Below are 13,581 nucleotides of genomic sequence, written 5' to 3' on the forward strand. Positions count from 1 at the left end.
CTCTGGCCCCACATGGCAATCCCCTCTGGCTCATTGTTATCCCAGGTTTATTGAGGAGTTCTCTTCTAACCCTGCTGCTTTTTTTGTGTGTGACAGACTTCTCAGAGGAAGACGAAGCACAGACACAAAAAGAAGGCACGGAAAGGTAAGCAGTCCCTGACCCCACAGCTGTAGTGGCAGACTCGGGCCCCATGCAAAGCAGAGAAATAGGGACTATTCTCCCACTTGCCTCTGTTCTTCCTGCAAAGGCACAGACATGCCCAGAGTCGTGCAAAGGCACTGGCTGGGGCTCCGTTCACACGCTGCCCCTTAAATCTGGGGCTCTGGGGTTCTAGGAAGCAAAGGGTGACCAAGCAGCTCAATGTCTTGTTTATGGCTCACTTCTGGCAGCTTTTGGACACCATGAGGAAGAGTTGGAGGAGGCTTGTGCATCCCTAGAGACATGGTAAGCAATGCCCCCCTCCATAAATCTGCAGTGGGTCAGTGCCCTCCTTTAGCATCATGCAATTCATCCCCACCCAGGGGCAGTAGCCCTAGTAATCCCTCCCCTGCCCTGGCCTATATACCAGACAAGCAAATAATCTCATTTAGAATCATGCAATTCATTGTCATCCAGCAGAAGTTGCCATCTCTAATCCACCCCCATGCATTGTACAGTGGGTCATTCCCTTCCTCTAGCATCATGCAACTCATTTAACCTGGGGCGGGAGGGGCGGTAGATTGTGTCGACTGGACTGAACCATCCTTCCCTCCCAAGAGGGGGAGAAAACGTTTTATGGGAGGAGCCCCGTGCACACCTGGGAGGTGAGGTGGAGAGTTCAGGGAGGAAGGCTGGCCTTTCTGGGATGGTGAGTAGGGTGAAAGGGATCCAGCAGCACTTGTGTAATTGCCCCTCCTCCACCCCTGCCTCCATTCCCCCAGCATGGGTTCCCAGTAGGATTTGAACCCTGGACCTTCAGCTCTGCAGCATAAAGCACCCCCTAGAGCTACACAGGCAGCTGCATTAGTTGGTATCTGTAGTAGGCCATTATCCTATATGTTGATTAGCTTCTGCAGAAGGCACATGACACACATGCTGCCAGTAGGAGACACTCTCACCTTCTCACACTAGACAGGGATCACCTAACCATCCAGCTAACCCAAAACCAGAACATCCAAGTCCTGTGTATGGCAGGGAAGGAAGCTGCCTCATGGAGAATGGGACAGGGAGCCTTTCAGTGCCGCTTCTCTGGGTAAAAGAGGGCCTGAGGGCTGGGCCTGCTCTCAACTATCTGCTCTCTCTGTTCCACAGCTGCTGCGTGCCCCTGGAGAAGCTCACCTTGGCTCACAGCCTCAGGCTCGTTGAGAGGAGGATACAGTACGTGGCCAGACACCTGGATGAAGTTCTGATACCGTAAGGCAACTGAACGGGGGGAACCAAACGGGGGGCTGGATGGGAGGGGATAGTGAATGTAGAGAGGAGGGAGCAGAGAAAACCAGACACTCCAGGATCCTAAAATAACAGGGAAAAAGCCACTAAGTGGCTTTAGCTTCCAAGGTGAGATACCAGTGAAAGTGAGGTGAGGGATTATCAGAAATTAAATGCAGAGACTACAGACTGGGGTTGTGAGTAGGATCAAATCCTTCTGTATGGCAGTATCTCCCAGCAGACGACTGTTTAGAACCTTCCCCTGCTATGTTTGAAAGAAAAAGCAATCAAATGACACCCTGTGATGGGGTGTCCACCCTACATAGGACTGGAAGGGTTTAAGGTGGGCAGCTAGCCCTATTAACTCCACAGGCTGCATCTGGAGGAAGAGTCAGGGAGCAGGGAACTGATTGCAAGCAGGCTAAGCTAGGCAGGAATAGGCCAGGCTTATAAAGCCAGGAAGCTGGCAACAGACAGGGGCTGCCACTGGGAAAGGGCAGTCCCTCCCTGGAAAGAGGGGGGAGTGTTTGGAGGTTGAACACCCAGCAGGGGAACGAGGAGTAACAGGAAGCAGTCCAGGGAAGAAGTGGTGAGGGCTGGGAGAGGAAAGCCCAGAACTACTGGGTTGAGGGTCCCTGGCCTGGAACCAGGTGTAAAGTGCAGGCTCTGGTTTCCCTGCCAGCCACCGAGGGCCTGGCATAGATGGGTGGGGCAGTGAACAGGAAGACTGTCTGGGTCACTGTGGGAGTGAGAGGTAATTGAAGGACTGTACCCTGGAAGAGGGGGAAACACTGAGTGGCCAAGCCACGGGGCTGAGTCAAGAAGAGGACACTGCAGTTTGGGGAACGAGAGAGGAGTTACAGACCCGAGAGGGAGATGATGTGACCACGTGTGACAATGGGAAGGGGCATTGACCTCGAGCGCTAATCCCTGGAGTGACCAGGATGAGGTAACAGACAAGCAGTGAGTGGTGCACCCAGTGACACACCCCAAACTTGAGTCATCAGCTGGGTTCAAACCCAGCACTTTCAGGACCATAGCACAGACCTCCACCACTGGAGCTAAAGGAGAAACATTAACTAGTAGCAGTAGTAGGTGGTTATCCTTTAGTGCATCAGCCACTAGAAGAGGACCATTTTCCAGTCGTTTAGAACTTAAGAACTTAAGGACAGCCACACTGGGTCAGACCAAACATCCATCTAGCCCAGTATCCTGTCTTCCGAAAGTGGCCAATGCCAGGTGCATCAGAGGGAATGAACACAACAGGGAATTATCAAGTGATCCATCCCCTGTCGCCCATTCCCAGCTTCAGGCAGAGACTAGGGACACCATCCCTGCCCATCCTGGCTAATAGCCATTGAGGAATTTATCTCGTTCTTTTTTGAATCCTGTTTATGGTCTTGGGCTTCACAACATCCTCTGGCAAGGGTTACATACACATGCTCACATCTTCTGCACCTAAGCCAATTTTAGTTAGCTAATCTTTCTATTAAAAGAGCACTCGGTCCCCAATCATGCTCAAGGTCCCATTGTGCTAGGTGCTGCACCTGTGCGTGCAATGAAGGGGTAATTATTTTTGATAAAATGAGTGCCAGCTCCCCCTCGCCATCCTTTGTTCTCCAGTTGATGTCCTTGTGTCAGAGTGTGGTGTGCCATGCATGCCTAGATACTGCCCCATTGCAGTAAAGTTGAAAGGCTGTGCCCAAGGTTTGCCTTTGCTCAGCAGAGCCATGTCCCATCTGTCCCTGTCTGCTCTCTCCCACAGGTCGAGTGGGATGACATTTGCCATGAGCCAGTTCTCCTATTCCTCCATGGACTCCATCACCTCTTTCCCCTGGAATCCCAGCTCATTTTCCCTGAGAGAAGCCTCCGTGGCTCGGTCTGAGCCCCTCTACCACTCAAGGGAGATCATGGCTGTCACAGGTTGGGAAGGATCCACTCATCCCATCCAAGACCAGCCTCTCCCCTGGCCTGCTGTCCACAGCAGACGAGACCGGCGAGAGCAGACCACGAGTCTGAACCAGACATCAGCCCACGGTTTAGACTTCAACATTCCACAGAATCATCTGCAGAGCCAACTGGGGGCACCTACCCCATGCACAGAGTGGCTGGCCAGGATGATCCCTAATGCCACTGCTCTGCGCCCACCAGACAGAGACCCCAGGGTGAAATTCAACATGAGCAGGGTCCCTTTCCTAAGTCATGAAATCCGGGGGGAGCTGGACTGTCACTTACACACAAAGAGACTCCAGCATGAGCAGGGCTTACCCCTCACCCCCCAGAAACCTCACACAGCTCTTCTGCCTCCAACTCCACAAATCTGCATCCCAGGGGAGCCATTGCTGTGTGAGCATGAGACCAGGCAGCAATGGGAATTAAGCACAGATCGTCCCAAATGTGGATTTCCAGCAAAGGTCCCAAAGCCCCTGAGATCTGATGCCAGCCCTCAGCGTGCAGAGGAGATCCAGGAGCCATGTGTGTGCCCTTCGGGATCCCTGCCCCAAAATGCCCACAGAATCACAGAATCCACTGATGCCATCCTGGCCAGGCTTTTGCCCACAGCGGTGGTCAAGCTGCAGGATCATGTGGCTCAGAAATGCTTGGAGATCCAAATAAAGGCATTTCCTAAGATCATGAGAGAGTCACACAGAAATGCTCCCCTCCTGAGAGAGACTGCCCAGCCTGGGCCACTCTGCCCCCCTGGGGAGCCAGGGAAGCACAGGAATGCAGCATTCCCAACACTGGGACAACAGCCTGCCCACCCCATCAAACTCCACCTGAGCCCTAAGCATCTCGTCATGCAGTGGGGGCTGCTCACCCTGGACCCAGAGCCCACGGCAAAGCTGCCTTATTCCGTCCCAGCCAGGGGAGCTGGTGTGGAGTTCAGTGAGATGCAGACTGATTTCCTGCTTGATGAAGTCAGGGAGAACTTGGGCTGGCATTTGCAGCGGAAGAAGCTGCAGCAGGAGTGGGGTTTCCCGGATGCCGTGTGTCAATCCCTGCGGGCTTTCCTACCCCCGGTTCCCAAGCTGTCTTCCCTGAAGGCAAAGCCCCAGGTCCAGGTGGTTCCCATCCTTGGGGAGCTGCTCTTCCTTGAAAGGGACGTTAAGAAGCAGCTGGCATTCCACACTATAAAGATGCAAGTGCAGCAGAGATGGGGACTGCCCATGAGGATCCAGGATTCCCTGAGGAGGTTCATGTCTCCTTTCCCAGAGGAAGGAGGCCGGCTCTCTCACCCTACGTGTGGGGCCATAGTGACTCCCTACCTGTCACCATTTCAGCTACGTTCCAAGAAGGCTGCGTCTATTCAGCTGCCTCTAAGGGCCCCCAGTAAGAGGTGGCTGGAGGATGTACATGCCCTACCCACAGACAGAAGGCAGCAAATGGCCAGGTCTTACTCCTGGAAGCATCCTGGGGTAGTAGCATCGAAAGGGAAAGAAAGCCCAGACCACCACAGCGCATCGCAGACAGGGAAGCAAAGCACAAGCTCCTCTTGTTCCACACGTCCTCCAACGCCAGTGGAAGATACCACCATGGAGACGGGCAGGAGTGATGGCGCAGCAGGAAACCAGACTAACCCAGATCACTTCACTCTACCAGCAGAGGTGGATCTGACAACGCCACCTCCAGGAACCGTAATAACAGAGAAGATGCTCGCTGTGGCACTCCTCATTGATAGGAGTGAGTTGAGAAAGCCCCTTCCCAGTTTGAGTGGCACCAAAGGGACTGAAGAGAAGCTGGAGCTGCACATGGAGAGGAAGGTTATCTCCGGAGAAGGCTCCTGCCTGAGGCCAGGGGCACAGGCTCTTGAGAGCAGGGCAGATCTTCCCAGGATCCAATGCCACCAGGTTGCCCCAGAGACACCAGGCTCTGGGCAGCTACCAAGATCCATTCTTGACTCTCTCATTGCTGGGCAGGCTGCACATGACCTGCAGATCAAGCACCTGACGGAAATGTTGAGCAGCTCCCGCCCCTTGGTAGGCCATGTCTCAGTCTGCCAACTGTGCCGCAAGGCACATCCAGGAAAGAGGAAAGGTAAGAAAACTCAGGAGGAGACACAAGTATCTGCTGAGCTGCATGGTCTTCGAGACATCCCAGCTCCACATGGGTTCAATGGAACTGTGAATTCTGAGCTCTTCAGGGACCAGCTGCCTATAAGAGTCTGCAAGAAGTGCCGTAAGGTTCTACAGAAGAGACCAGCTGGCTCTGCAGGTGCTGACTTGCCCAGAACGTCCCAGAGAATTCCACAGCGATGGACTCCAGGAGACTCTACAGCATCATCCAAACACAACAAGATGCCAGTGGTGTGGCTCCTGCCAGCAGACAGGAGCAAGACGCAGGATGGAATGGGGAAAAGGGCTCCCACCAAGCAACCGAAGATGGTGTCCATTGCTACAAGTACAACAGGGCTTTTGCAAGCAGGGGAGAAAGCAACTGGGAGTCCTGACGGTTCTCCTCCAAAGCCACCAAAGGCCTCCAGAGCTAGGATATCATCCCCGTCAAGGAACAAAGTTCCAGTTCTCAAACGGATCTTAATGTGCCTGAAGGAAACTTTCTCCAAGCTTCAAAAGAAAGTGAAATCCCAAATGTCCAAGGACTCTCATTCAAGAAAACCTGATCCTAAATTTACAAAGCCACCCCTTTGAAAGGCAAGGGCCTCTAAGGGTGTCCGGGAGTAGTATAAGGGATCTACTGTCAAGCAAACCCTCACGTTACCTCTTTACCCCTTAAACTCCGTCCCTTGAGCCCTTAAACCCGGACCCCCTGTCACCAGAATTCCCGCCCATGGGGGGTATTACTTCCGGAGTCAAGGCGAACACATGACCAGAAGCAAAGTGTGTCATGTGACCCCCTCGAAGAACTCCTCCCAATGCCCTCTACCAATGAGGCTCAGTTTCGCCCCTGTAGGCCTCCCCGAGAGGAGATTTGAGTAATCGGGGGTGTTCAAGGGTGGTGTGACCAATCCAGAAGTGGTTCATGTGACCCCTCTAAGAACTCTTCCCACCACCTTCTACCAATCAGGAGGGGTTTCAGGCGCATAGGACTGCCCCGAGAGCAGATTTGACCAATTGGGTGTGTTCCAGAATGGGGTGACCCATCTGGAAGTGGTTCGTATGACCCCACTAAGCCCTCCTCCCACCGCCCTCTACCAATCGCAATGGGTTTTGGCTGCATAGGACTGCCCTGAGAGCAGATTTGACCAATCGGGAGTGTTCCATGGTGGGGTGACCTGCGCAGAAGAGAGTCGTGTTACCCCTCTAAGAACTACTCGCAGTGCCCTCTGCCAATCAGAGTGCAGCACCATCACCCCATAAGTCCCAGCACCGGGGCAGAAGAGGCCATCTTTTACCAAGAATGCGTGCTTTAGAAATCATGGAAACATGGACTCCTTCACCACCCCTGTGAGAACCTGGGACTTTATTTTAGCCCCAAGGGCCTTTGGACTTGTGTGGAGACAGTCCAATGAGCGTGGTGGCTTCTTGTCGTCCACCCCCCTGGAGGAGGAAGGCAAATGCAGCTTGGGGGAGTCACCGGAGAACAAGGTGAACAGAAAAGACATCGCTCAGGTAAATGAATCATTAAGAAGTGACGGTTGATGATGGGATGAAATGGGGTTAGAAACCGGAGGGGGGGTGGAGTTTTGTAAATTTAAAAACAAGCAGTGGGAACTTACACTGTTTCTTTTCTGAAAATCTCTCGACAGCTCGACGATGCCTTTGCAGAGGCCCTGGAGGCACGGACAGTGTCGCATCAAGCAGCGAAGATGAACTGAGCCCACCTTGTTTTTGCTCAGCGCCGATCCAAATTGTTGAAGAGGACTCCGAGGATGACGGCTAGGAGGAGTTTAGGAGGAGGTTTGGCATGGAACCAACTGAGCCAGCGTCGTGAGCATAAAAAAGTCATGCGGACTATTGTACGCATTGCTGTTTATGCTGTCCTTAATCACTGCCTTAGGGAAAAGATTTCTGATGATTGTGAGGGCTGTGTCATAGATGCGCCAGCCCAATGGTACCATGACTGTGTGACTTGGACTTCAGTGGCTATAAACTGCAAGCTCCGGGGCCGGTGTGCTGAGCTGTGTTTGGAAAGCCTATTAAACACTCTTCTTCCCATAGGTTAAGCTATGCAATGTCTGTGCCTCACCCAAGAACATTTAGCGCACGGGGTGACCTTGATAATCGCTGTGCAATTTAGTGCAGACCCTGACCGTGTTTGAAAGAAAATGACCAAACCGGAAGATGCTGCTTCCAGCGTTATATTGGCCGTCTAGTCTGCACAGAAAGTTACAGAACCCTGCTTCAGAAAAAGACCAGTTGTAAGAAATCGAAAAGGAGTAAGTTAGAAAATGGTGAGGGGACAAACAGCGACATAAAACTTGGAAGCTGTAAATTGAAAACAAAAGAAAAAAAGGGCTTTGTGACTATCTGTGTTTCTGTTAGAAGGTCTCTGGCCCTTGGTTTCTTTCCACGGAGCTGTAGGTCTTTCAAAGAAAAGAAAAGAAAAGAAAAGAAAAGAAAAGAAAAGAAAAGAAAAGAAAATCAGCGCAGTTATTTTTTTAAGTTTACAAGACAGTTCCATGCGTTTTATTATAATGTTGTTTGCTTCACAGTACTGTCAAAACATGAGAGGGTAAACAAGCTCAAAAGAAAAAGGAAAGAGCCAGCTGAAAAGGAAAATTGACCAGCATCAGTGACTGATGGATGGATGAAGCCCAGTAAATGTATTTTGCTTCTTGGTTTGGTTGTTTTATGAGGTTTTGTATTTTAAGTAAATACATAGGTGTGGGTGAGAAAGATATTACCGTTCAGTTTTGTAAAATGTCTTCCCCCCCTCAGAGGCATGGGCGGCTTTCCTGACGATGCTGGAGTCGAAGCTACAGGGACAGCTCCACCAGAACGGCCAAAGAAGCAGGAATCTGCTTTGAGACCATTAACAACGCTAACGCAAAACACCACAAGGGTGCAGATGAAGCGTTAGGGCAGTCGAAACCTCACATACGTCAAACCCAAGGACAAAACAAAAGACTGTGGTAAAAACCAACCACGCAAACACCACTCCAGTTCCTCAGCGGCTGCCCCCACACCAAGCCCTGAGAAAACTGTGAGCGAAAACGCCCACATTCACAAACCCGGAGCACGAGCAATAAGGGTTGTGAATAAAAACCCATGGACCGACAAACCATTCTCCCAACATCATAAGCTCGTCACAGCTCCCCCATATTCTAATATTTGGGAAAAGTATGATGCTGCATTCAGAAAACTGATGAAGATTTGGGGGAAATATGACGCTTTGTTCAGAATACTGATGGCTGCTCTATCCTAAGGGGGCCTAAAAGAAAGGAGGGCTGAAAACGACATCAAAAATGCAAAAGCTCTGGCGGGCGACTTTTTGAAAAATACTTCAGTTTTTCCAAAAGGTGGCTCTGAGCAGGCGTGAGTAGCCGTGGAAAGGGGCCTGGGTAAAAAGGGCCCCCTCAAGGGTACACATCAGCTCAGGTGTAAACAAAAGTGGGGACAGCTCTTGGTGGACAAACAAATGGCTGCCAAAAAGTTCCAGGCCAGGGTCGCTGTTAAAATTTTAATAAAGGCTTAAGAGGTAATAGGGGAAAAAAACCAAAAAGTGATGCCCCCTACTGGAGGCTCTCAAACTGGCTTGTCTGAAAATGGGGAGGCAGAACCCGACTCTCACACAGAGTCTGATTTAGAAAATTCCCCAGAGAGCTCTCTAGAAGGGTGCCCGTCTAGAAGGGTGACCCTCATGGAGGGCCCTCAGAGTCTGACTCTCAAATGGCCTCTGATATAGAAGATGCCGCTGATGGTCCCATAGAGGAACCCCCAAGTAACCCTGAAAATCCAGAGGTGTACATGGAGAGAGTGAAAAGTTGGCAACATGAATTACCTAGATTTGGGGGGTCGGTGTATTGTGAGGAATTTTGTTTTGTCAATCTTGAGGAAATAAATTCAGCTCAGCAGGTTGTTGAAGCCATACACAGAGGAACACAGTTAATTCTGGATGAGGTTAAGGGTAGGGTAGGCCCTGATGATTCTGTACAGTTACGTTTAGAGAGCTGAAATTTAACTAACCCTTTGTTTTTGGTCAGAAGAACTAGGGATGAGCTGTCTGAGGATTTCTTAAATCAGGCCTCAAAGCTGCTACAGAGCAATAGAGAGTTGCATCTCGATGGGACGTTGCGAGAGTTGTAAAAAACGGGTGGTGGCGCTCATAGAGTTTTTAAAATTCTATCCTCAGTAGTCACATCATCCATATAAAGAGACAATACTTAGTAGACCTGACTTACACCGGTTTTGTGAGTGATGTACATCCTGTGATGTAGACAGTCACCTGTGTTTTATGGAGAGCATTAGAAAGCCCAAATCCTCAGAAAAGTATATATTTTTTAAATGATTTTGAATGCACGCAGGAGACTGGGATGCACACGCCCAATTACATTTTTGCTATGTCCCTAAAGCCTGAAAAATCATGGGAATTTAAAGGCAACGAGTGTCTTTCTCTGTTTGTTTAGACCTTTGTTGGCAAATAGTTCTGGGACTACACATTCCTAGCGCACAATTCCAAAGGTTATGATGCGTACTTCATCGTGAGACAGTTACTGAAGGAAAAGATGTGCATAGAACTGATCACGCTGGGTAGTAAGCTAATGTGTGTGGAAGTGAAAGCCCTGGGCATTCATTTGATAGACTTTTTTCAAACTTCTTGCCCATGAAGCTTAGCAAGCTCCCACAAGTGATGGGGTTTGAAGGGTGCAAAGGGTATTTTCCACCTTTTTTTAACACTTTAGAAAATCAAAATTACATGGGGCCTATGCCCGGTGTGGAGCACTATGGTGTGGAAAGCATGATGCCCAGGGAGAAAGCAGAGTTTCTCGACTGGTATCGGGACCACAGACATGGGATGTTTGACTTCCAGAATGAGCTCACGTATTCCTGTCAGCAGGATGTCAAAATTTTGAGACAAGCTTGTATCCTATAAAGAAAAGAGATTATGAAAATGACAGAGATGGGAGATATAGTAGAGAAAGAACCTGGTAAATTCACTGAAATAAAACTGTATAGATCCATTCTGGTACATAATGCTGGCATCTGTCTGCATGGCTATGTACAGGATTTTGTTTTGGAGCCTAACACGGTAGCTCTTCTCCCTCCAGACAACTATCACAGGTAGAAAAAGAGGTATTCAAACCCATCTATTCAGTGGCTGTTGTATACCTCTCAAAAAGAAAATATACAGAGCCGGCATGCTTTACAGGGTGGGGAACTACAGGTAGGCCCCTACTTTTTAGATGGTTATGCCAATGTTGATGGGGTAAGCATGGTCTTTGAGTTTAAATGGTGCTTTTTCTGCCATTGTGAAGGCGTATGCGGTGGCTAAAAACTATGAAATCTGTCATTTTAATGAACTCTTTTCAGAGTACATAAAATTACACCTCTGCCAAAAACAAGAGGCTTAAGGGTATCCCAGCTGGTGCACAGACGAAGAAAAACAAAATAAGTACGTTAACGATTTCTACCAGCAAGAAGGCATCCTTTTACGCCAACAGGAGATCAGGTCGAACCCCGCTAAACGCCAAATCGCTAAACTGTTTTTAAATTCTCTGGGGGGTAAATTTGGACAAAGAACAAACCTACCCAACACCGGCATCGTGAGAGACCCTGACAAACTCTTTCAGTACCTGTTTTCCCCCAATTACGAGGTTTCATCCCCTGAGTTTATCGACGATGAAACCGCGTGTGTGTCTTGGAACCACACAAAAGACCAGCACTGTCTCTGGCAATACCAAGGTCTTCATAGCTTGTTTCACCACCGCTTATGTCCGCTTAGAACTATACAACCTCCTAGACAGGTTGCAAGAGCGGAGCCTGTACCACGACACTGACTCGGTGACATTTGTGAAAAGGGAGGGTGACTGGAATCCTCCTCTGGGGGATAATTTAGGGGACCTCACAAGCGAGATCCCGCCAGATCAACGCATCACCGTGTTTGAGTCGGCAGGCCTGAAAACATATGGGTATAAGCTGTCGGGAGGAAAGGTCTTATGAAAGTCAAAGGTATTACCCTGAACGTAGCAAACTGTGAAAAGATCAACTTTGAAAGTATGAAAGATCGAGTTCTGGACTATTGCACGGGCCTGCAAGAAAACACTTCAAAAAAGATAGAGGTGCAGCAGCCCTCTATCGTAAGGAACAAAAATCAGTGGCAAATAGCAACAAAAACCTTCTAGAAAACACAGAAAGTCGTTTACAACAAGAGGGTCCGAGGAGAGGGTTTAAAACCCTGCCCTATGGTTTTTAAAAATGGATATAAGGTGGAAACACCCCTTTTCTGCAATTCTTGTGGGGCCTAGCAACTGCCGGAAAAGTTACTTTATAAAAAATGTGTTGGATAATGTCAAACAAACACTGTCTGTTATGCCTGAGAATGTCGTGTGGTGTTACAGTTGTTGGCAACCTCTGCATACAGAATTGCTCTGTAAATAGGCCTTTATCAATTTTGTGGAGGGGCTGCCTGATGCTTTTGATGATGACCGTTTGTTTCCTACCAGTAAAGATGATTATTGTAGACGATCTGATGAACTCTGCTTGTGAAAGCGATGAAATCGAGAAAGCCTTTACCAAGTACGTGCATCACAGAAACCTGAGCATTATATTTATAGTTCAAAGAGTATTTTGTCAGGGGAAAAAGAGTCGGTACACTTGCTCGGCAAATGGAACAATCGGAGACACCCATACATTCTTCAAAAAGGGACGCTGATACAGTGATACAATGATACAATGCGCAGTTTAAAGCCTTCAGCTGCACTGTCCATGAAACAGAAAGCGTCTTTACTGCGCGTCAGTTTAATTTTCACATCCACTCCATTCAACAAAAGTTTTTCTTGAAAAAACAGGTCGCTGTACAGATGACCCAGCAGCTCTACCGTCCTGCTCTGGGCCGTCAGTTTTGCACGTCTCTCTCCATCCAACTCTCATTTCTTAGTGTTGTCTGGCAGTGTCTTTGTAAAACAGGCCGGCGGAAAATTGCGTGGTGAGGGTGTCGTCACTGTAATTGAGCACGAATTCTAGAAAGGCCCTATAAGGGTAACAGTTGTTGCTTTGGCTTAGAGTCAGTCTCCCAGCGTGACATTCAACTGGCTAAAAATAGAGGCCTGGGGGTAATTCACCAGGCCCAACTCGGTATCCATGGCGAGTTCAGTTCCGTCTCATTTTACAATCTTGCAAGACAGGTCTAGCAGCGCGTTGTTTAAATCCATACAATCTACACCATTCCCTGCTATAAAAAAGTCAATGGGGGCAGACTCCGTAATGGCCGAGAGAGGCGGCACCTCAATGTAGATGTAGATGCTTTTCTCAATGCTGGTCTGCGTAGGGGCTATTTGGAACAAGTCTAGTTTGGATGTGGTCCACTCTTCAGACCCGCAGTGAACAAAAGCCATGTTGCATCCGATGAAGTGAGCTGTAGCTCACGAAAGCTTATGCTCAAATAAATTTGTTAGTCTCTAAGGTGCCACAAGTTTTCCTTTTCTTTTTGCAAATACCGATTAACACGGTGGATTCAAATATATCTCTTCACCAGGAAGAGAGCGTCTCCTCTTTTGCCCAGTCTTCCTCTTGGACTTTTATTTATGGCCAGCCCTGCGGGTCAAAGCCCTTCTTTTAAAGGGTTTCGGGGGACCTGTGCATCGTGGGTATGACGCATTTCTCTTGCTCTTCCTCCTTTTAATGTACATCAGCCCCGATCCTTCCTGTGAAGCTGTATTCCCCACCTTCTCCAGAATAGCTTGGGAGATGGGACGTACCAGGTCTTTAGCTATTATTTTGAATGGCAGTTTTTACATGGGGTTTAATAATCTCTAGCCTCCTCCTCAAAAGTAGTACAACTTTTTGAAAGAGGCTATGAAATATTCCACCCATACCAGCCCAGTACATCACGGGGGCCCCATGACATCCAGGAAGGGTATTTCCAGCCTGGGCAATGTAATAGTTCCTGTAGATGGTGCACCGTAATTATTTAGGATCGCCATAATAGCGTTTTGCTTTTAAGAAACCTCGCTCTCTCCATGGTCGCAGGTGCAGCTTGACGATCACCTTGTCAAAGCGAAATGAGACGCATCTGTTCTGATCTGTCTTTAGTTCAATGGTGATGGTGTCAATGTG

General features: G+C 49.0%; 1 protein-coding gene across 1 annotated transcript; it reads left to right on the top strand.

The window, feature by feature from the left end:
• Positions 1-7,805, top strand: FAM205A (family with sequence similarity 205 member A). Its single transcript, XM_043510020.1, has 3 exons — positions 1-445; positions 1,292-1,393; positions 3,174-7,805. The coding sequence occupies exon 3, from the start codon at positions 3,184-3,186 to the stop codon at positions 6,052-6,054; it is 2,871 nt and encodes a 956-aa protein (XP_043365955.1). The 5' UTR covers positions 1-445; positions 1,292-1,393; positions 3,174-3,183; the 3' UTR covers positions 6,055-7,805.
• Positions 7,806-13,581: the final 5,776 nt, after the last annotated feature.

Source organism: Dermochelys coriacea, chromosome 3, assembly GCF_009764565.3.
Source record: "Dermochelys coriacea isolate rDerCor1 chromosome 3, rDerCor1.pri.v4, whole genome shotgun sequence".
In the NCBI taxonomy this organism is placed as follows: Eukaryota; Metazoa; Chordata; order Testudines; family Dermochelyidae; genus Dermochelys; species Dermochelys coriacea.